This window comes from Salvelinus alpinus, chromosome 32, assembly GCF_045679555.1.
Source record: "Salvelinus alpinus chromosome 32, SLU_Salpinus.1, whole genome shotgun sequence".
NCBI classification, from domain to species: domain Eukaryota; kingdom Metazoa; phylum Chordata; class Actinopteri; order Salmoniformes; family Salmonidae; genus Salvelinus; species Salvelinus alpinus.
This window is the reverse complement of record NC_092117.1, coordinates 3,592,918-3,617,517: the sequence shown is the minus strand read 5'-3', so window position 1 is coordinate 3,617,517 and position 24,600 is coordinate 3,592,918. Positions and strand designations below refer to the sequence as shown.

The window sequence follows — 24,600 nt, the reverse complement described above, 5'->3', positions numbered from 1 at the left end:
CTTTTTCTCCAGGGAAACTACCCAGGTCTTGTATTAATTAACAGAATGTGCCACAGCGCTGGGTAACAAAACCAAACCAAACCAAAAACCTAGCTCCTCCTTTTAGCCTTTCTACATGTCTTTCTGGTCCCTCTGCTACTGGACAGCTAAGCTGTTTACCGGCATATCAAACAAAACATTTATCTAACAGACTTCTCCTTACTGGGGTCAGGTCTACAGCCAAGTAATGTCCGGTAAGTTCTTGTCCCGTTGGGTCTGATATCCCTCTCCGCATTAGAGGGCTCAGCATTTCAGCTCTTGCTGCTCCAGGGACACAAGCAGATCTGGCCAAAGCCAGGTTAAAAACAGCCACCACCCATCCTCCAAGCTAATTATAATCAGGTGTGGGTAATTAGGCTCTTACCATTCCGGGCCACCCTCTCTCCTGGCCAGCAGATGTAGCCAACAAGCAGGAATATACCGGCCATCACACACCCACCCTCACTCGATCACAATATAATATTCAGATTTTACATTGCTCTCACTCCATCACAATATAATATTCTGATTTTACGTGGCTGTCTCATGCTGTGTATTGTTCATGGTAGGTAAGTGCTTGTGTTAATTGGGCTAATGACTGGGGATGTGTCTCTCAGCAGGAGGAGAAGGACGGCGAGCCCCCAAAGGACTCTCTGGATGATCTCTTCCCCAACGATGAAGAGGAGCAAGGCCAAGGCAGTAAGAACCACTGACATCATTACTAGCCATCCATGAGATCTCGGTACTTTTTTTAGGATGCATCCCAAATGTAAAAGACATGTTAATCTCAATGTGACCTCTGTAGTTAAATAAAGGATAACAATAATGTCAGCCTACCCTCTACCCTATCAAGTGCACTACTTTTGACAAGGGCCCATAGCCTGCCATTTGGGACACAGTCTTAGATATAATTGTAGATCCTTGGCTTGTAATGTATTATTGGAGTTTTGCTACTCAACTGCAATTAAAAAATGCTCTGTTATAGAAAAGATTTCTCCCTCACACACACAATTACCTCTGCACATTGTTTATTGTGGCAACATTTCAGTCTTTCACTTTCACTGCACTGTTTGTTACCAATAACAAGGTCAACCAGTGTCCTTCGTCTTCCTGTTGACATGACCTTTGCTCTGTGTCACCTCCTTCCTTCACCCCCACAGTGCAGCACCAGCACAACAGTGCTGCGGTGGCCGCAGCCCAACAGGGAGGCTATGAGATCCCAGCCCGCCTGAGGACCCTCCACAATCTGGTGATCCAGTATGCCTCCCAGGGGCGCTACGAGGTGGCCGTGCCCCTCTGCAAACAGGCCCTGGAGGACCTGGAGAAGACCTCCGGACACGACCACCCTGATGTCGCCACCATGCTCAACATCCTGGCCCTTGTCTACAGGTGAGACCTGGCATTCTCTTGATCTATATCAGGGTCGTGTTCATTAGGGCACCTAGCAGACAATGTTTTAAAGGCCCAATGCAGACATTCTTTTCTATATCAAATCGTTTCTGGGTAACAATTGAAGTACCTTACTTTAAAATGGGCGTAAATAGCTTTTTAGCATGACACTTTTCTCAAGCAAGAATTTAGCTAGGACTGTCTGTTAGTGGTCTGAGTCGGGAGGGGCAAACTGAAAACTATATGTTATTGGCAGTGGTTTGGAACTCTTATTGGCCTATTAACCAATTTACCGCATGGTGGTGTCACCATGGAATGCTGAAATTCCTGCCCATGCAAACCTGCTGATTTAGAAGGTCCTGTGTAGGTCCTGTGTAAATTGTATTTTCAACTGGCAACTATCAAGAAATAACACTGATCAAATGTTCTCACACTTTTAGTGTTAGTTTCATCAGCAGTTGTACAATATGATGCAAAACACAGGATAGACTGCATTTTGACTGCACTGGGCCTTTAAAGTGTGTAACAAGTTTTTATATTGGACAAGACTACGAAGTAAACTTTGTGCCTAGTTTGTGCCTAGGGACAATGCTGCATGGTCTGCCTGTTATTTTGTTCAGTTTGCCTTGCTAGGTTTTCCTATTTGCAGTCTTTGTAGGATTTGTAATCCTTCATTGCTTATATACTAATCTGTCTTAATTTCTGCATTTCAATACATGCAGTGAAGACAGCCCATTATGACTTTGCGGTGTGCTTGTATTCAGAGATTATATCGGATCTCGCGCTCTCTCTCTCTCTCTCTCTCTCTAGGGATCAGAACAAATACAAAGAGGCTGCCCACCTGCTCAACGACGCTCTGTCCATCCGGGAGAAGACTCTCGGCAAAGACCACCCTGCTGTAAGCAAGGACCGTCTTCATGACAACCACACTATGTGGACAGACTGACCCATATGTGGAATAAAAAGATTTGTCATCAGGTGTTAGTTCATAATAGCCAGAATGGCTTGGTGGGCTTTGTCACTGGGGAGGCAATAATGTACAGCCCGCCTTGGTTACCGTCCCACACTACGTCTCTATATGCATTCCTTGCTTTATCCACATCAATTCCTGATATGGATTTATGTTGCTAGTCTCTTACCTGAAGGTCATCAAGCACAACTGTTCAATACCCTTTCACCTAAACCCAGAGCTAATGCATTTCCAAAACAACTTCACACACAGAGAAATGGTCCTTAGATGTTTATGACCACTTCATCAACATCCATGAGAATGATCCATAACAATAGGCTGCATCCCAAATGGAACCCTATTCTCTATTTAGTGCAATACTTTTGACCAGGGCCCCTAGAGTGCTTTATGGGTGGTGCCATTTGGGACATAGACCCGTACGCTGCTGGTGTAGTCAAGAGAAAGGAAGGATGACTATGTTTTTGTTAAAGAATAAGGGTTGGAGGAAGTCAATTTGAAGCATGCGCTAGGTGCCATGCCCTGAACTCCCCCTCCCTCTCTCTCCCTGGTCCTCTAGACAAACTAATGAAAACACTGTTGGCTATAGGAATCTCACTTATACCAGACCCAAGTGACAGATAGCTAAAACATGTTAGACTGGGCAATATCCATGTTATGGTCTTGATACATCACCTGATGACATTGATGGAAATATTGATATTATATAAAAATGGTTGCTGGTTAGTGACAACTCCAAGTAGTCTAATCCTCGTTGTGTTTGTTCCTGTCATCCAGGTTGCTGCTACGCTCAACAACCTGGCCGTGCTCTATGGAAAGAGGGGCAAGTACAAGGAGGCCGAGCCACTGTGCAAGAGAGCTTTGGAGATAAGAGAAAAGGTAGGCCATATCCCTGGACCTCTTATCTATTGCTACCCTGACGTAATATTGGTCAGATCACCTGAAAACACACACGCATCTAGGCCTCAGTTCTGATAGAAACTCTCGCAGAATGAAATTCCTGTGACGTGATGATTATAATTACCACGGAGGAGAGAGGGGTTTGGAAGACGAGAGAAAGAACAGTGCAGACGTAACGTAGCAGATACGTTCTGTGCCTCAGAGCCCCAAACAGCTCGCTCCATATTGATCTGGGTTTTATTAGATTTGCTTCTTTCGATTGGAGAAACCTGATGTTGACTGTTGAAAGAGACTTGGGGATATTATTTAATTAAGCAGATTAGAACACGATCAAAGGTTGAGACGTACTTAAATGGTAGACAACAAAACAGTTAAGCTCTCTGCCTGCAGCACTAAGATAGTTGTATAATATGCTTAGAAAAAGCTACTGATTTGTGGTAACGTTTTGGCAGTTTTTATTTGACCGTTTTATAACGGTTTTGGTTGAATTTCTGTTATTTTGACGTTTTGATAATGTGATTCGTTCATGCAACCATATAGATAATTACATGGATACTGTATTGACCTTCCTGGTTGCCAAAAGACATATAAATACATATACCTCTTACGTTTTTGTCCCTCTCAGGTACTGGGCAAGGACCACCCAGATGTGGCCAAGCAGCTGAACAACCTGGCCCTGCTGTGTCAGAACCAGGGCAAGTATGAGGAGGTGGAGTACTACTACTGCCGCGCCCTGGAGATCTACGAGTGCAGACTGGGTCCCGACGACGCCAATGTGGCCAAGACCAAGAACAACCTGGTGAGTACTACTGGGCAACACTTGGGTGGTGTTCAATATGCACCAAACTGAAGAAAATTGACTGACTACCTGGACTTGTCCAATTTAGAAAAACAAATGATAATGTGCATAGACATTCACTTACAAAATCACACCCATATAAACCATGTGTGGATTAGTTTGAACTTGCATGTTTGGTTAGAGACAGGGTTTCTGTGTCCCTAGATTAGTTATGTTCCTGTGGGAGTGGCTTGTAATTACAGTTGTAGATGCTGAAGATGCGTTTTGATAGATTTTAAATAAAAGCATCACTTCACATTCAGCTGTGGAGTTTCAAAGTTCATATTCTGAAAGACACAGAATTTGATTCAGTCCAGGAGGAACCATCTATATTGGTATTCAGAGAAAAGAAACCAAGGATTTTCCACTTTTAGAGTTTGCGTCACATTCACAGCGTGATTGACACACAGAGGCACCTTTGCTTTGTAGTTAATTGAACTCGTCGCTCTACAAACAGGGGAAAAACGGTCTCAATTAGTATGTAAAGCAAACTGGTGCACTGCACAAGGCCACTGGGGCTTTGTCTATTCTCCGCCAGCTTTCAGAGTCCCGTAGCTAGTCTCGTCCGCCCACTCATATCGTGTCTGCTTTATGATTCATTGAGACCCAGAGGCAGGCGCAGTAGTGCTATATCATTGTTCATGAGCCCCTGAACTACATTGGGGAAATATGTGGATGGATGCATTGGCCATGTTCTTTCAGGGAACGCAGTGTGATTCAATACCCTCGTTTTGATACAACATTGATAAGTACTTTTTTTCTCTCCTCTTTTCTCTCCAGGCATCCTGCTTTCTCAAACAGGGGAAATACAAAGAGGCTGAGATTCTGTACAAAGAGATTCTGACCCGTGCCCATGAGAAAGAGTTTGGCTCTGTCGATGGTAAGAAGAACTGAGTTCTACTGTATGATCTGATGGGTTCTGATTTGAAATACTGTTAATCAGCAGGTAACCTATGGAAAGGAGAAGGTCCGCAGTCTGGTTGTTACACCAGAAGTTAATGGTTATCTGTAGGAGGAATGTATATGGTGGAGTCAATTAAGGTTGGATATGGGCCAAATTGCATTTCCTACATCAATGCTTTTCAATTAAGCTCTTACCTCGGAAGGGGAATATACAAGTAACTGCCAAAATAAAGGAAACGCCAACAAAGTCAATCAATCAAATGTATTTATAAAGCCCTTCTTACATCAGCTGATGTCACAAAGTGCTGTACAGAATTACAGCCTAAAACCCCAAACAGAAAGCAATGCAGGTATAGAAGCACGGTGGCTAGGAAAATCTCCCTAGAAAGGCCAGAACCTAGAGAGGAACCAGGCTATGAGGGGTGGCCAGTCCTCTTCTGGCTGTGCCGGGTGGAGATTATAACAGAACATGGCCAAGATGTTCATAGATGACCAGCAGGGTCAAATAACAATAAAGTGTCTTAATAGGGTGTTAGGCCACCATGAGCCAGCTTAAATGCACCTTGGCATAGATTTATACAAATGTCTGGAACTCTACTGGAGGGATGCAACACTATTTTTCCATAACGTCCATAATTTGGTGTTTTGTTGATTGTGGTGGAAAACACTGTCTCAGGCGCCACTCCAGAATCTCCCAGAAGTGTTCAGTTCATGCTCATCAAACCATTCAATGACCACCCATGCCCTGTGGATGGGGGATTTGTGATCCTATGGTGGCATAGCCATAGTAGCTAAAATAACGGCCTGCCGGGCATTTTTATACATGACCCTAAGCATGATGGGATGTTAATTGCTTAATTAACTCCGGAAGCGTACCTGTGTGGAAGCACCTGCTTTCAATATACTTTGTATTCCTCATTTACTCAAGTGTTTCCAATATTTTGGCATTTACCTGTAGTTTTCTATAATCAAGATATGAGCAGAACTGGTGGAGGTAGTAGGGCAGGGCTCCCTTAGAAAGAAGATGTTATGTTTTTACAACATGCAAATCTTCTCGATATGCCTCTTGTCTTTCCCCAGCGAGCAGGGTCACGGACGGACACAGGGTTAAAAAATGGACAGAGTGCCGTTGATTCGTCAAGGCGAGGCTCGCTCACCAGTCAGAGGATGATAGGATTTTTCAAGAGACGATTCTGAACAAAATAAAGAGGGGTTTTCCCGGTTTAACATATTAGCTTTCCTTGCTCTTATTCCTTTTATGATAAACTTGGTTGAACTCTGCTATTTAATGGTCTGCCTCGAGCGATTCGATATCCTACTTTAGAATGTCGCTTTTGTACAAAAATAGAAAGAGGTGCGACTTGGCACAAGGGAACATTAAAGCTGACAGAGCAAAACTAAAAGAGTTTGGTGGATTCTCGAAATTGCCTCAAGGCTTGTTCATGAATTGGGACAAGGCAACTCTTTGTTTCTGTTGGTTTCGTGAAGTTTAGACAAAGTAGGTGGACTATATCAATTTTACCATGTGTCATATATTATCTTTGTCTTTTTATTCTTAGAATGGGGTGTATTTGTGACCTCTGTCTCAGCTTGCAAAATAACTTACTTGATTGGTCTAGTTTCAATGAGAGAAACTGTATTTAGCAGGTTATTTATCTAGGAGAAATGTTAATGGTACAGTCAATTTCTTGTGAAAGTCCCAAGTCTTGATTATTAATAGTTCAGAATACCTATTGGTTTGAAACAATGATACTATAAAATGACAACTTTTATTCCATCTGAAGAATGCTGCGTCACACACTTTAAAGAATAGAAATGAGAGGTGCACTGCCTGGTCCTCAGAGCATATACAGTGCATTCGGAAAGTTTTCAGATCCCTAGACTTTCTCCACTTTGTTACGTTACAGCCTTATTCTGAAATTGATTAAATCTCCCCCCCCCCCCCCCCCCCTCGTCAATCTACACACGGTACCCCATAATGACAAAGCAAAAACGTATTTTTGCAAATGTATAACTTTTTGGGGGGAAATATCACATTTACTTAAGTATATTCTGACCCTTTACTCAGTACTTTGTTGAAGCACCTTTTGGCAGCGATTACAGCTTCAAGTCTTCTGGGTATGATGCAACAAGCTTGGCACACCTGTATTTGGGGAGTTTCTCACGTTTTTCTCTGCAGATCCTCTCAAGCGCTGTCAGGTTGGATGGGGAGCATCGCTGCAGAGCTATTTTCAGTACTCTTCAGAGATGTTCGATTGGTTTCAAGTCCGGGCTCTGGCTGGGACGTTCAGAGAATTGTCCCAAAGCCACTTCTGCGTTGTCTTGGCTGTGTGCTTAGGGTCGTTGTCCTGTTGGAAGGTAAACCTTCGCCCCAGTCTGAGGTCCTGAGCGCTCTGGAGCAGGTTTTCATCAAGGAGTTCTCTGGACTTTGCTCCGTTCATCTTTGCCTCGCTCCTGACTAGTCTCACAGTCCCTGCCGCTGAAAAACATTGCAATAGCATGATGCTGCCACCACCATGCTACACCGTAGGGATGGTACCAGGTTTCCTCCAGACAGGACGCTTGGCATTCAGGCCAAAGGGTTCAAGATAATCTTGTTTCTCATAGTCTGAGAGTCTTTCGGTGTCTTTTGGCAAACTCCAAGTGGGCTGTCATGTGCCTTTTACTGAGGAGTGGCTTCCGTCTGACCACTCTACCATAAAGGCCTGATTGGTGGAGTGCTGCAGAGATGGTTGTCTTTCTGGAAAGTTCTCCCATCTCCACAGAGGAACTCTGGAGCTCTGTCAGTGTCCATCGAGTTCTTGGTCACCTCCCTGGCCAAGGCCCATCTCCCCCGATTGCTCAGTTTAGAGGCCACTGTGTTTTTGGGGACCTGCAATACTGCAGAAATGTTCTGGTACCCTCCCCAGATCTGTTCCTCAACACGATCCTGTCTCTTAGCTCTCTGGACAATTCCTTCGACCTCATGGCTTGGTTTTTGCTCTGATATGCGATGTCAACTGTGGGAACTTATATAGACAGGTGTGTGCTTTTCTAAATCATGTCCAATCAATTAAATGTACCACAGGTGGACTCCAATCAAGTTGTAAGAACATCTCAATGTTGATCAATGCAAACAGGATGCACCAGAGTTCAATTCTGAGTCTCATAGCAAATGGTCTGAACTGTGTGTGTGTAACACTGTTTTTGCTTTGTCATTATGGGGTATTGTGTGTAGATTGCAGATTTTTTTTTTATTGAATCCATTTCATAATAAGTTGGAAAAGTCAAGCGGTCGGAAAGTATTCAGAAGGCACTGTATATGTCTGTTTGTGGTCAGCCTGACAACTTTGTACAGAACACCTCTCCTCTGTCTTTATCTGCAGCTGAGAACAAACCCATCTGGATGCACGCCGAAGAGAGAGAGGAGATGAGTAAGGTGGGTTTTGTGTATTTACCTACTCTGATCTCACATGTGTACCTAAGGCCATACTAGGTGGAGCTCTATAACACCTACCTGTATAACAGCACGAATGTTATAGTTACTGTCTGAAGTTCCACTTCCATTCGTCTCTCCTTCTCTCTTTTAATTACTATACTGTTGGAGATAGAAACATAAGCATTTCGCTGCACCTGCGATAACATTGGAAAATCTGTGTATGCGACCAATAACTTTGATTTGATTCCAGGGCAAGCACAGAGACAACACCCCGTACGGCGAGTATGGAGGCTGGTACAAGGCCTGCAAAGTGAACAGGTGAGCCAAGAGCCACGAATTGTGATGACTTAGCTGAGACAACACATTAAGTCATTAGTCTTGTCCCTATTCAAACAGATATTGAGATGATGTATTTCAAAGGTTTCAATATAACAGGGGAATGTAGTTTTGTCAATTATGCATAGTGTTATTAAAAGAGATTAATCTCATGTTCTGAACTTGCAAACCTACGGTGTAGCCTACTGCACACACACCTGTCATCATTATGAGTGACCACTGCTGTGTCTGTCGGCCCTCTAGCCCGACAGTGAACACTACCTTGAGAAACCTGGGAGCTCTGTACCGCCGACAGGGCAAGCTAGAGGCCGCTGAGACCCTGGAGGAGTGTGCCATGAGGTCCCGCAAGCAGGTCAGGATAATACTGTAGCTATAAATACTCACACAGTGTATAATGTACACAAATGACCACGAATGACACTGTTAACTCAGGACACCGAGGGATTAAAACGGGTTTAATTGTAATTTGTTTTGTCAACAATCTACACAAAATACGCTCTAATTCCAAAGTGGATGAAACATTTAAATATTTCTTAAAGATTAATGAAAAAATAAAACATTAATATACTTTGATTAGATAAGTATTCACCCCCCTGAGTCGATGCATGTTAGGAACACCTTTGGCGGCGATTACAGCTGTAAGTCTTCTTGGGTAAGTCTCATAAGAGCTTTGCACACCTGTATTGTGCAATATTTGCCAATTATTATTTTCAAAATTCTTTAAGCTCTGTCAAGGGGTTGGGATCATGGCTAGACTGCAATTTTCAAGGCTTGCCATAGATTTTCAAGCAGATTTTAGTGAAAAGAGTAAATTGGCAAATCAGGAATATTCCCTGTCTTCTTGGTAAGAAACCGTGTAGATTTGGCTTTGTTGTAGGTTGTCCTGCTGAAAGGTGAATTCCTCTCCCAGTGTCTGGTGTAAAGCAGACTGAAACAGGTTTTCCTCTGGATTTTGCCTGTGCTTGCCTCCAAGTTTATTTTTTTATCCTGAAAAACTCCCCAGGCTTTGCCGATGTCAAACATACCCATACCATGATTCATCTACCACCATGCTTCGAAAACACTGTAAATAGGCAGTTACTCAGTGTTGTTGGATTTGCCCCAAATATAAGGATTTGCATTTAGAAAAAGTGTATTCCCTTTCCCTGTTTAATGCAGTATTAATTTAGTGCCTTATTTCATACCTATGTATGTTTTGAGATATTTTGGATTCTTTTTACTGTGTCATTTAGGTCATTATTTTGGAGTCACTTACAATGTGTTGATCCATATTCTCTTTTCTCCCATCACAGCCATTGAACTCTGTAGCTGTTTTAAAATTACCAATGGTCTCATGGTGACATCACTGATGTGTCTGGGTGGTTTAATGCATCATCCACAGCATGATTATTTACTTGACCATGCTTGAAGATATATTCAATGTTGGATTTATTGTTACCCATCTACCAATCACTGCCCTTCTGAGGCTTTCGAAAAGCTCCCTGGTCTTTGTAGTTGAATGTGCTTGATATTCAAGGGACCTTACAGTTGTTGTATGGGGGACAGAGCAAGGGTTAGTCATTCAACGATCATGTCAATCTCTATTTCACACAGTCAATACATATAACTTGTGATTTGTTAAAGGGAAATGTGAAAAAAAATGCCAGCTTCATATTCGTCATCTCCAGCACCACCCCAACATCAACATATGCGGAAAAAAAATAATTTAAGCCACATTTGACCACTGAACTAATTTAGTCTTGTCTAAACAAAGGAGGTGAATACTTATGAAATTACTACTTTAGAAAAAAAAAAAAATGAAATCACTTTGACATTATGGAGTATTTGGTGTAGATCAATGACAAAAAAATAAAATTCAATCTTTCTCAATCCCAAATTTTGTGAAAAAAGTTTGAGGGGATGTAGACTTTCTATAGTCACTGTATATGCCTAAAGCTACAATGCTTTTGTGATACTTGAATACTTGTATGATTTGAATAAATATTTTCTCATATACCAATAAACCATTAGTGCACATCTATTGCGTAAGTTGGTACAGTATGCATTACCTGCTCATAGGATGGGCAAAGAATCTCATGCTATTTTTTCCTCTCTCTACCATGCTTTGGATGCAGATCAACACAGTAAGTGGTTTAATTATAACAGGAACTGTCAATAGTCTCCATGTATCCCTACTAACATCACTCTCATGTAACTGTCATTGTGGTGTCCATGTCTCTGTAGTGGCTCCATCGTCTCCATGCACCAGCAGAATGCCTGAGGCAGTGGAACAAATATCACATAGCACCCCCTGTAATTCCACTCTAATTTCACAGCCGAACTGTACCAGAATGCACTAGCTAGCCATTTAATTGTTCAAGGTTAGTGATTTCTTAAAGTGTGGGTTTGCGTGTGTATGCATGTGTTTGTTTGTTTGTGTGTATTTGTGTGTGTGTCTGTGGCGCCTGTCTTTGGTACCTCCCCCAGGGCATAGACCCCATCCAACAGACACGTGTGGTGGAGATCTTAAAGGATGGCGAGGGGGACAGGGAGAGGCGGAGGAGCCGGGACAGCCTGTCCAGCGTCAAGTACGAGAGTGGCTCTGAGACCGTCGAGGAAGTGAGTATGGGCGTAGAGTGGAACGGGGTGAGTACAAATCCACATCAATTTATTCAGTCCCCTAAATTCCGGTGGCCTTAATGATGGACAGAGCAGTTATACACAGTACGCTGATGGGCTGGTACAGGTTGCACACCCCCCGCAGCCCTAATCTTAAACACTGCACACTGCATACAGTGGTTGTGTACCAATTCTACACACTTTTCCCGAATTGTGTACTTGCGCACTACCTATCATGGATTTAAAAGCATTGGATTGGTGTGTAATTATTTGCTGGAGGGAGTTAAATCCATGAGAGGGTGTGTACCGTCGCCTGAAGCGCACATTTCGGGTGAAGCATGAAACATTTGGGAGGCTGACAGTGTCATCAGTAGTACAGTATGTGTGCAAGGCAATCAAGGCTGTTCACCCCTGGTCCTGGAGATGCATCTATAAGGAATTCTATTCCAGATATATATACTGTATCAGTCAGGCAGCTCTCTGTATTATTGCCCTGTCCTCACCAAAGCGTCACCTGTAAATCCTTTTTGGAAAGGCACAAAGCTGATTGAGTGCTGGCATAACCTGATGTGTAACTCCTGTTCATTTTAACTGCTGGCTTTGTATGTGTTAAATTTTTTGGGTGGCGCTTGTTGAAGTATTTTATTTCTCGTTTTAATATCCAACAGTTTTGTTAAATGTTGCTTAAACAGGAGAGAAACAAATGGCACAGGTTCACTCTGGGGCATCCTGGGAAGGCAGAATCCCTTTTTACAGAATTCACCAGGCTGACATCTAGCTAATGTGTCAATCTGATGGCTCACAGCTTGATTAGTATAGGGGTGGCAGGTAGCCTGGCGAGTAGAAGTGTTGGGCCAGTAACCGAAAGGTTGTTGGACCGAATCCCCGAGCTGTCAAGGTAAAAAATAAGTCGTTCTGCCCCTGAGCAAGGCAGTTATCAAATTTTATTTTATTGGTCACATACACATTTTTTATTTTTTTTATTTCACCTTTATTTAACTAGGCAAGTCGGTTAAGAACAAATTCTTATTTACAATGACAGCCTAGGAACAGTGGGTTAACTGCCTTGTTCAGGGGCAGAACGACAGATTTTTACCTTGTCAGCTCGGGGATTCGATCCAACAACCCAATGCTCTAACCACTAGGCTACCTGCCACCCCTAGTAGTATCTAACAATACACAAATCTAAAAGTAAAATCATGGAATTAAGAAATACATATAAATATTAGGATGAACAATGTCGGAGTGACATTGACTAAAATACAGTAGAGTAGAATACAGTATATACATGAGTAAAGCCGTATGTAAACATTGTTCAAGTGACTAATGTTCCATTATTAAAGTGGCCAGTGATTCCATGTCTATGTATACAGGGCAGCAGCCTCTAAGGTGCAGGGTTAAGTAACCGGGTGGAAGCCGGCTAGTGATGGCTATTTAACAGCCTGATGACCTTGAGATGGAAGCTGTTTTTCAGTCTCTCAGTCACAGCTTTGATGCACCTCGCCTTCTGGATGATAGCGGGTTGGACAGGCTCTGGCCCGGGGGGTTGTTGTACTTGATGATCTTTTTGGCCTTCCTGTGACATCGGGTGCTATAGGTGTCCTGGAGGACAGGCAGTGTGCCCCCGGTGATGCGTTGGGCAGACCGCACCACCCTATGGAGAGGCCTGCGGTTGCAGGCGGTGCATTTGATGATGCAGCCCGACAGGATGCTCTCAATTGTGCATCTGTAAAAGTTTCTTAGGGACCACGCCTAATTTCTTCAGCCTCCTGAGGTTGAAGAGGCTCTTGCGCCTTCTTCACCACACTATCTGTGTGGGTGGACCATTTCAGATTGTCAGTGATGTGTACGCCGAGGAATGTGAAGCTTTCCACCTTCTCCTGTCGATGTGGATAGGGGCGTGCTCCCTCTGCTCTTTCCTGAAGTCCACGATCAGCTCCTTCATTTGGTCGACGTTGAGGGAGAGGTTATTTTCCTGGCACCACTCCGCCAGGGCCATCACTGTTCCCCGGGCGCCGATGACATGGATGTCGATTTAAGGCAGTCCCCTGCACCTCTCTGATTCAGAGGGGTTGGGTTAAAAGGTGGAAGACACATTTCAGTTGAATGCTAACATCTCTGTTGACGAGTATACGATACGTAAAACACTAAACAAGAATGGTGTTCATGGGAGGACACCACGGAAAAAGCCACTGCTGTTCAAAAGTTGAAGTTTGCAAAAGTGCACCTGGAAAATATTCTATGGACAGATTAAACTAAAGTTGAGTTGTTTGGAAGGAACACACAACACTATGTGTGGAGAAAAAAAGGCACAGCACACATCAAAACCTCATCCAAACTCTAAAGTGTGGCGGAGGGAGCATCATGGTTTGGGTCAGTTTGCTACCTAAGGGCCTGGACAGCTTGCAATCATCGACAGAAAAATGAATTCCCAAGTTTATCAAGACATTTTGCAAGAGAATGTAAGGCTATCTGTCCGCCAATTGAAGGTCAACGTTTTACCATCCTTAAAAATATTTAAATAGTCTTTGACTTTTCCACATTTGGTTACTTTACATACAGCCTTATTCTAAAATTAATTAAATAAAAAAAATACTTTGCAATCTACACAATACCCCATAATGGCAAAGCGAAAACATGTTATTTCATGGTTTTGATGTCTTCAGTATTATTCTACAATGTAGAAAATAGTTAAAATAAAGAAACTCTTGAATGCGTAGGTGTCCAAACTTTTGACTGATACTGTGTATGTGTATATATATATATACTTATATATATATATATACTTTACCAGTTTTATATATGTGATTTAGCCAAATGAGTATAGGGGACACACTGTAGGGTGGTATTTGGGATGCCCTTCTCTGGTACTGCCCTGAGATCCCCAGTCTGAGTCTGTGCCTCCTTCTTTCACTAGCACACCCAGCCACTCCTCACTGCACCCCTCCCAAACGCGCATGTTCCACAACTGCTAGGCTGCGAGGCTCACCTTTTTAACACAGGCCAGCGATGTTTAACGTGTTGTGTTCCGTTGGTTTGAACTGCACTACATTACCCATTAACCACCTGCTGTGCTGCGGCTGATTCACGTGTCATCATAATCCTTTCCGTTATCTTCTGCATATGTTCATGTCATAATTTTCATATCTGGAATGTATCTTTTAAAGAAGGGTAGAGTATATATTTGTTGAATCGTGTATGATGGCTGAACAAATATGATGCTTGCTATCACAGTCTGAACTCAATTATTCGGATATGCAGAGGGTTTAAAAAATATATGTTTTCCATTTGCCAAAATTCAGTCTCCTACAGGAATTCTGCGGACCTAGTACCATATCATCAGACCGTTCACATAGGTGTAATTAATGATCTTGTAAGAAGATTACAAAGCTCACTCATCCACTTGAGTTCTGCCAATAAGATTGCTACAAATAGATTTTGATAGATCACACTATTAAATTGTCCAATGAGGTTCACAGCAGCCCATACATTTATTGAGGTTTGTGCCGGGTCTCCTCAAGGTAAATCTTGGTTGGTGAATGCTCGCGTTTATCATCCTTGTGATGGCCATAGCTGTTGAAATAATATCATGGCAATCAAGGGGGAAACTCTTCAGATTCAAGAACATGTTTCTCCATCCATCCATCCATTGCAATGAAAGCATGAATAGAGAATCAATCAATATTTCATACATGTACAACTGTAACATGCCACATTTTACAATAAAAGGTTCCTTAACTCATTTTGAGTATGGGATGCTCATCACTTCCCATGTATAATTCTGGTGTGGTACTTACTACCAGTTCATCACCTACATTGATATATAAGCTGTGTCTTTTTTCATTAGATAACTTTTCTTGGCTCCTCCTGGGTCAATAGGTCAGACGTCTTTCACTTTGAATCGTTCGAAGTGCAATACAGTTTGGTTTGTTGAAACTTGATCTTGTCTTCTGGATTCTGACTCCTTTGTGCAGTGTAAAGGCCAGTGTGTGACTCACTGAGTATACAAAACATTAGGGACACCTCGTTCCATGGTGTAGTTTTCACCTGGTGTGCCCATGATCCCTTATTGATGTCACTTGTTAAATCCACTTCAATCAGTGTAGATAAAGGGAAGGCCTTGAGACAATTGAGACGGATTGTGTATGTGTGCCATTCAGAGGGTGAATGGGCAAGACAAAAGTGCCTTTTGAATGGGGTATGGTAGTAGGTGCCAGGCGCACCGGTTTGTGTCAAGAACTGCAACGCTGCTGGGTTTTTCACGCTCAACAGTTTCACGTGTATCAAGACTGGTCCACCACCCAAAGGACATCCAGCCAACTTGACACATCTGTGGGAAGCATTGGAGTTAACATGGGCCAGCATCCTTGTGGAACACTTTTGACGTCCATGCCCAGACGAATTGAGGCTGTTCTAAGGGCAAAAGAGGGGGGGGTGCAACTCAATATTAGGAATGTGTTCTTAATGGTTGGTATACTCAGTGTATATTGAATAGCCTATTTACTGCATTACCAGTTATGAAAAAATACAAGTATGCTGAAAACAGCATTGTTGGCGCAAGGTCCCTTCCCTCTTACATCCTTACTCCTTTCTCACTGTGTTGAACAAGTGTTCGAGAGCGGTACACGGAGGGTAGTGGGGATTTTCTGTGCAGCATGGAAGCAGGTGTTGTGGTCGTATCCTGTAGTTATGAAGAACTTGTCTCAGTATGTGTGCCTGTGAAAAATGCATGATTTGAATGTGCGTATGTACTGTGCTTGTGATGTAGGTGCCTTTTTGCATCGTCTATGCATGTCATCCTCTTCAAGTTCCCTTCTCTTTCTGTTTGTGCAACTACTAACCTACCCTTTTGATGATTACCCTTGCCATGGCAACCAATCAGCCTGTCCATCAAATGTTCCTCCTTCATTCAGTGGATTGTACTCTTCCTCTTGATTCCGGCATTCTACTAAGGTTGGACCAAAGCTGGGGGGGGTTGGGGAGGGGTCATTATGTCAGAAAACAGACTAGAATATCAGAGCTATTATATCATGTATTATAAGGTAGCCTAGTAGGGGGTGGGGGTTACAATTTGGGCTGTTATCACTTAACATAGACTACCTTATGTTATCTAACATATCTATAACAAAAATATTTATTCATTACAATTTAAGATATGTTCATAACAATTAGCTGTCCTGCATTCATATGATCAGGCCTATACATATTCCTCTCTTGTGCCACTGCTGGTTTCTTCACAGCAGTATATCATATGTATAGAGAGATGGATAGATTTTCAGGTGTATTAGCCATGGTCAGTACAGACACCTCTCTCTTTACCCAGCCTCTCAATTTGTTAGTTCGATGACTGTGCTGCTGAAGTGCTGATGCTTGCAAATGCCCTTCAGTCTGCAGTGCACCGTCACTGGCTGGGCTCGCTGTGCCAAGTCCACCCACAGAGACGGTACAGCAAACAGCTGAGTCACAGTGACTGACTGCACACAGACACAATAGTAACATCACTGACCAGCCCTGTAGGCGGAGGGAGGCTGTAGCTCCATCCAGAAACTGCCCACTGTTTATTCCTTCATCAAACAAAACACAGCTGTGATGCTGCAGGCTATTTAGGTCAGTGGATGAATTTCATGTGTTCGGAAAGGCTATTTGATTTGATTGCCAGTCATTAATTTGCTATTTTATGGTGAAGCTGTAAAAGTACATCGATAAACGCATAGGCCTACACATTTATTTCTGCGCTTCGAATAGGAAGGCAGAGCCACATAAGTCTCAACATAAGCATGCTTCCTTTCTATTTAAACATGTATGCCATGCAAATTAAGATGGATTCTATTTTACATCAAGAGTAGATCATACTGCAGTGCAGATTTGGCCAAGGTCACGTCTTTTCTCATTAGGATAATTAAGATGCCCCCACCCCAGAGCTTTTTAATCATATGTTTGTTTGTGTGTTTTTCCTCTTTCCTTCAGGCCTAAGCCACATCAAGATTATTCCTCCATCCTTCTCTCCTCTTCCCCAACCAAAATAGTAAAGGATGTTTTTGTCGATTCCCTTTGGCCTTCTCTTCTCTCCTACCACCAAATGAAAGGCTCCTCCTCTGCCATTCCCGGTGTCCTCGGCGAGACTGCTCCCTGTTGTCACCTCTGTCCCTGTACTGACAACCGTTGGGATGTTTGGTTTCCTCTTCCCTCTGATCCCTCTTTCTCTTTTCACCCTTTTCTTTCACTAACCCCGTCTTGCTCCTTCGTCAGAATTTTCTCTGCCTATTCCCATAACATGAAGTCATGCCTATCACATTCTCCTCTAAAACTCATCAACTCTCTCTCTCTCTCCACCTCAGTCTTCTTCTAACATGCATCTGTAATATTCAACTGTATTTAATAATGGCATGATAGAAGGGGTAAGTGTTTGGAAATACGGTGGCCCGTTGGGAACACAGAGCAAAGCAGAAATGCCAGAGTGGTTTTGGACAATGACCTGCAACTGCTCCCACAGCCCTTAACATCTGCCCAAAACGCCAGTCCGTTACCATGACAACACCTGTGCTTTTGCCTTCACAACATAGCTGTGGTTTGACTGTCTGCATCTCACATCTCCCTTCAGGACTTCACTGTTGCTTTGCATTGGCCTCAGTCTGTATTTGTGTTGGAGTGGCTTTGCCTTCTATAGCGTACACGCACCCTCCCAGGACTGTATGCAGCTGGCAGGTGAAAATAGTCTGTGATCAAATACAAAATGGCTTGGGGTCTGCAGTTGACAGACTTGGTGCCTGTATCTTAAAATATAAATTTGCTTCCTTAAAGTTAATTTCATCATTTTGAAGTGTAACCATATGCCTGAGCAGTTTTAAAAAGGTACTGTATTGTAATAAATGCTTATTACTTTGGTATGTTAGGTTGGCTAACTCTGACAAAAGTGGGGATGTTGGGGTTTCAAACGTATCCTCTTTTTCTATATTTTTTTTCCTATTCATTTTTAATTTAGTGTGTTTTTCTTCTTATTTACAACTTTTATTATGCTTGCTGTGTATTGACTGCCGAAGAAGGCGGTGGTATGTCAACCTACTATACTACCAATATGTGGTCTTATAGTAACCGCTGCCTGTTTGTCTTGATGGACTAAAACACACTGCAGCATTTTCAGCCTGTGTAATACAGCAGCTTTATAAGCAAACTGTCCTTGTCACCTTCACAATTTCCCTAGAGCTCGAGTTCTTCTTGGCTAGACTGCTCTCCCTCCTTTGATGCATAGCATTTTACATACTGTAGGCCTATTGTTTACCGTGCATAGGTTACATTTCAAAAAGGGAATAGTGGCACATTATCTGGTTAAAGGCTACTGTAACAGAACCAACATGTAACGTTACCAAAACATCCCTGTTTCGAAGCAACAGCACATCTGTTGCCTTCAAATTAGATTTTTTTTAACCTCTGAGACCAAGGGCAAGTTAGTGACCACGTGGGCTCTTCATTGCCTGCTTTATATTGCCTTTGAATATGTTGGTGTTGCGATTATAGGACATATTAGTGTTGCCATTTTGAGGAAACATATGAATCATTGCATGTGTGTATTTGTGTGTTTTAATATGTTGCCTTCCCTACCCCTTACATCACACAGTTCATTACAGGTGAACATTGTCCATTTTGACTAGACCTCTTTTAGAACCGCAAAACCCATAGTCAGTGCTGGTTTAAGATCATTATCTTAAGTGTTTAACTAACTGAATGTAATATAATTTCCATATTATGCGTAAATGTAGTAATGATATTTTATGGATTTGATAAGGCACTCATCACACAGGCTTTTGAAATGTCCTTTGCCATTCCTAACCCTAAAGCATACTTTTAAGAATGCAAGCAACACTGAAAAAGAGGGAGAGAAACGACAATGTTCATCATGTAATTCTGACAGTATTATTGTTATAGTGGAATGCTGATTAATTATTAAAGTTGCCTGTAATTGATGTTATATAGTGTGAACTTCTGTTTCCTAGGGCAGGAGTAAACTCCATGGCAAGCTCTATAAGCACCATCTTAGAATGTAGGACTGCATAATGTTTACCATTTCTTCTTGCATTGTGATTGTTGCATCAATGCTTGTTGGTATTCCCAAATAAAGTTTTTAATTTGTGAGGTGTCATTTCTCTCTGCACATCTTCCTGGTCATGAAAATTTACGCAGCAGGTTAGTAGAATTATCGTAGCAGGTTACGAGACTGAGGTTAGGGTTAGTGAAAATGCTATGAAAATCACTTTATATCAAAGTGCTGTGAAAAGTGTCCAGTTCAAAAGATGCTACCAAAGTCTGGTTTGGGTCCAGAGGGACCTGTTATGTAGGACAGACACGTCTGGATGAAAGTGATGCATGGATTGACAGGTGGAGCCCACTGTAGACCACTTCTATAGTGAAATAAACATTCATACACCTCTTCCACTTGTGTACCTTTTACCTCTATTCCATAAAGATGGCCACGTTTAAAAAAATAAAATTAAAAAAAGGATCCCCTACCTACAGGAAATACTAATTGGCCTATGCCACAAGCGTATTCATGTCAACTTCAATCTGAAATGAACACAAAATAACTGATAACCCAGTAATGCCACATCTATTTAATCAATGTGGAGTGAGTGGATTGGGCTGTGGATTGTGAAAGTGCCTGCTAGCTTAATGAGCTGTGGTTTTCTGCAGGTCTACTGATTTGCACTGATTGTGTAATTTTAATATGTATATAGGGTCCCTGATGTGTGGTTGTCTTTGTGTTTACTGATTGGTTTTGATTGTATATGTGTACAGTATGTGTAGGGTCATTGATGTGTGGGTGTATCTACAGGATGGTAGTGGGGCGCTACAGCGCAGTGGTTCCCTAGGGAAGCTAAGGGACGTCCTGCGTAGAAGCAGCGAGCTACTAGTGAAAAAACTACAGGGCAATGGACCTCCAGAACCAACCAGAACCAGCACCAAGTAAGAACAACACCGTCACCGAGTCGTGTTCTTTAGGGCACACAGCAGAAAACATTTTGCAATGGACATAGTCCAACTTCATCTGTTTGGTGCCTAATGAAAAGAACTCGATGAAAGTCATGGGGGAAAAAACAGTGTCAAGATGCTTGGCCAATCTGAAACATACTTTTCACATTAACATGACAAAATCTGCTAAAGCTGGTAAAGCAGACACCTGCTCAGATCACAAACAACCTCTTGTATCCTTCAGGCCTGGGTTCAAATACTATTTTAATTACTTTCACATTTGGATATTTCAACTTTTTTTTAAAATGCAAGTAGTTGAATATATTTGGAAATACACAAATATTCCATGCAATTGAACCCAGGTCTTTTTCATCCTAGGGGTATTTGAAATAATGTATTTGGAAACAAGTATTTGAAAGTAGTTTCTAATAGTAGGCTATTTATGGGAACTTATTAGAAAATACTTTCAAATAGAAGTAGTTGATTCAGACACATTATTTGAAAAAACAAAAATACACAAGTATTTAAAATACAAATACTTAAACATGCATGTATTTGAACCCAGGTCTGGTGTTCTTAAAGGCCCAGTGTAGTCAAAAACATGATTTTTTTCTGTGTTGGAATAATACTGTGACAATGATAACGCCCTTTTAGTGTAAGCTCTGTTTGAAAACACCACCTGGATTTTCTGCCTGTTTTGGTGGCAAGGAGTTTTGGTTTGCCAGGCGACGTCACCAACAGTAGACCATAATAATAGACCAATAACAGAGTTTCAATCCTCTGCCAATAACCGCTAGTTTTCAGGTTAAATATCCCTCCCACTAGGCTTGTCCATCACTCAGACCACTCCCAGACAGTCCTAGCAAAAGTCTGGCTTGAGAAAATCTGTCAAATAAGTATTTGTTCTTAACTGACTTGCCTAGTTAAATAAAGGTTACATTTAAAATAACTTTTTTGGGGGGTGTTCCAACAGCATGAAGAGAGCTGCCTCCCTGAACTACTTGAACAAGGCCAGCGACCTAGATGGCTTCCAGGTAAGAGACCCTGTCTAGTAGCTCCGTGGGATGTAGAAATGAGGGATCCATATGACTGCTACAGTAATATGCCTATATTAAGGTATGAAAGCAGTGAGGCTGAGATGTTAGTAATAAAAATGATTCTTTGTATACTTCGCCGTCCTGCAAATGGTACCGGAGCATCGGCTCTCGGACCAACAGGCTCCGAGACAGCTTCTACCCTCAAGCCATAAGACCGCTAAATAGCCAGACTGCTAAATAGTCAACCAATGGTATCCGAACTATCTGTATACACACACAAACTGTCACTCCCACACAAATCCCTCACACTTTCAAACAACACACATGCATACAGACACAAAACAAACATACATATGCAATACATTAGCACACACACACATTTACACTCATTTGCTGCTGCTACTCTGTTCTTTATTTTACTCTTATCTATCCAGATGCCTAATCACTTTACCCTGCCTTCGTGTACATACACTATCTACCTCTAAGTACCTCTATACATTAATCTGGTACTGGTGCTCCCTGTATATAGCTTCTTTCGTGTGTATTTTATTTTATACCTCTTATGTTAGTTACTATTTCATTTTTTTATCATTAATTTTAAAACTCTGCATTGTTGGGAAACGTTCGTAAACAAGCATTTCATTGTAAAGTCTACACCAGTTGTATTCGGCGCATGTGATAAATAAAATGTTATTTTATTTGTGTGGTAGCTTCTTTCCTTTAATTATGATGCATATATTGATGCGCCCCTCTCTCTAACTCCTCTTGTCTCTCTTTCTTTCTCAGGGTCCAGGCATCAGCAGGCTAAAGGAGAGCCGTGGCCTGAGCTCCAGCACTGCAGATCTGTACAGCGGAAACTGAGAAATGAGCAACACATTACTCCTGTCTCAGCCCACCATAATAACCACTGCCCCAAAGAAACATCTAGCTACTACGCCAATTCAGCTCCCAGAGCCAGAAGCCCAAAGATACAGCGACACCTCGATCTCGGCTACCATAACCACTGCCCTAAAGACACATCCATGTTGCTCGAAAGTCTTCTGAGCCTTGAACCCAAAGATGCAGTTGCCTGTTTCTTTCAGATACTCTGGTCCCCAAAGACATGCCCGCTTCTCCCTCTCAGTAATCGGGACCTGCTCCCAAAGACCCCCCTGCCACCCTCCACCAGTGAGGGAATGTTTTCTGGGCTAGAGGTATACAGGGCATGTTGGCTATGGGACACATTAAAAACAGGGCATTTCCTGAAACAGGCGTGTGTCCCTATAGGCTATTGGGATCAGACTGGGAAACTACCCAGCAAGAAACACACCTCTTGTGAAATGTTTCCTGTATATCCTTAGTAAATAACTATAGGCGTGTGTGTGTGTACACGCTTTAGTTACATCTGGAATCTTTGTTGCCATTGCTGTGCTTTTCTGTAATTGCGATATGTTTATACATCCCTGTAAAATACTGTAACATTTTGTTTATTTGTGATGAATCCTACCGTTTTTGATTTTAGTATTCCTGTGCTGCTATTCCTTGTTTTAACATTGCAAATTGTTTTGCATTTTTACCTTGTAAAACAAAAACAGATTGGTTTGCTGTCATTCTGGCAGGATTTACATAACCTTAAGATTTATTAACCCTTTAGTTGCCTATTGAGATTCCTAGGGAGACAGGGTGTTGGTAGAACGCTTTGGATAATAGGGCGAATAAAATGAAATACTGTGTGACTAGTATAGGAGGGTGTCCTAAATGGCACCCTGTGCTCTACTTTTGACCAGGGCCCTCCTATGGGCCTTGGTCAAAAGTAGCATACTAAATAGAGAATAGGGTGCCATTTGGGAAGTAGCCATAGATAACAGGGGTGATGTTAAGCACATTGCTGCCACCCGCTGGTGCCATTGTTGTTCTGAAGTAAGATGCTTGAAAAGTCGGTGAATTCACAGGATGGCTCCACCCAGAATGAGCTCATTGAATTTACTGTCTGATGTTAGGATCACTACCAGCAGGCACTCTCTTAAGAGTATGGTTTAAATTGGAGTTACTTATATACACACATTTAGAAATGTATCATACTGATTATTTTTGGGAGTGATACTTTTGCACAACTCTTGGATGGGTCTCTATCTTTTGATTTACATTTGACTCATTTAGCAGACGCTCTTATCCAGAGCGACATACAGTAGTGAGTGCAACATTTTATTTATTAACATATTTTGTTTGTACTGGGCCCCCATGGGTATTTAACCCACAACCCTGGTGTTGGAAGTGCCACACTGGACCAACTGATCAACTGTAATGTAAAGAAAATCAACACTGAACATAAATGGCATGTTATGTGATTGTAAAGGAGTTGCTTGGCTTGTTGTGTGTTTGGTCATATTCACTAGGCACAAAATGAAAGAAAGCACCTCCCCGTTTGACTGTTATCTGAAAATGTACAAAAGGAAACACTTTCGTTTGACGTTACACAAAGTCTTGAAACGTTTTGAAACAGTGTGCCCTAATGAATACGACTTTGTTCAACACTTTGTTTTTGTTGTCCTTTTAACACTGGTACATATTGGGTATCTGCATAGTAGTTTGACAGATATCTCTCCACACTTTTCATAATCAGGGTTTGTGAGATGTAAGGCTTCTTTCTATCTACTCTCCATATTTAAACGATTCATCTTTTGTACTTAAAAGCCATTCAGGTACAGCTGAACAATATGCTGCAATGCATCTGCTCTAGTAAGGTTCTGTCTGTCTTGTATCTATTTTGGTTCTTACATGTTATACTGGATATGTCATCTGTACATCGGTCTTTTCCACTGTCGGTTCTGCTTTTCTGTCTACCAATAAAAATGTGTTCCCCTGCCCATTGTGCCTAACTCTCTTGCTCTCTGTTATATTACATTTTAGAAAGTGACGGGTATTCGACTGGCAGACACCTGAGGGGTGTACTATGAAGCTGGATAGAGGACTTAGTGAGCTAAGTGTGGGATAACCGTTGACACGATGGTGGCTCACCTGGTACCCTGTGTATCTACAATGTAATATAACAGAGCGAGAGCATGTTATTGTTACTCATTGTGTATTTATTCCAATAGTTATTATTTTTCTCTCTGCATTGTCCGTAAGGACGTAAGCATTTCACTGTTAGTCTACACCTGTTGTTTACTAAGCATGTGACAAAGAAATGTTGATTTCATCTGATGGGATTGAACTATATAATTTTTTTCACACCCAGCAGATCATCTCTAAT

The 24,600-nt window shown here is 42.0% G+C and overlaps 1 protein-coding gene across 9 annotated transcripts in view; it reads left to right on the top strand.

Moving 5' to 3' along the window:
• The window catches only part of LOC139562492 (kinesin light chain 1-like), a 42,678-nt gene extending 18,464 nt beyond the window's left edge, over positions 1-24,214 (top strand). For 2 of the 9 annotated variants that reach the window (XM_071380218.1, XM_071380219.1), the window contains exons 4-17: positions 636-717; positions 1,179-1,407; positions 2,218-2,305; positions 3,152-3,253; positions 3,900-4,073; positions 4,893-4,992; positions 8,381-8,433; positions 8,684-8,751; positions 9,013-9,121; positions 10,884-10,892; positions 11,236-11,394; positions 20,195-20,325; positions 21,305-21,365; positions 22,155-24,214. In XM_071380218.1, coding sequence (XP_071236319.1) covers positions 636-717; positions 1,179-1,407; positions 2,218-2,305; positions 3,152-3,253; positions 3,900-4,073; positions 4,893-4,992; positions 8,381-8,433; positions 8,684-8,751; positions 9,013-9,121; positions 10,884-10,892; positions 11,236-11,394; positions 20,195-20,325; positions 21,305-21,365; positions 22,155-22,229 — 1,440 coding nt within the window. In that variant the 3' untranslated portion in view covers positions 22,230-24,214. Of the gene's footprint in view, positions 1-635; positions 718-1,178; positions 1,408-2,217; positions 2,306-3,151; positions 3,254-3,899; positions 4,074-4,892; positions 4,993-8,380; positions 8,434-8,683; positions 8,752-9,012; positions 9,122-10,883; positions 10,893-11,235; positions 11,395-17,334; positions 19,505-20,194; positions 20,326-21,304; positions 21,366-22,154 lie in introns of those variants that run through there. The other 7 variants (XM_071380220.1, XM_071380222.1, XM_071380223.1 and 4 more) reach the window with 7 other exon arrangements.
• Positions 24,215-24,600: the final 386 nt, after the last annotated feature.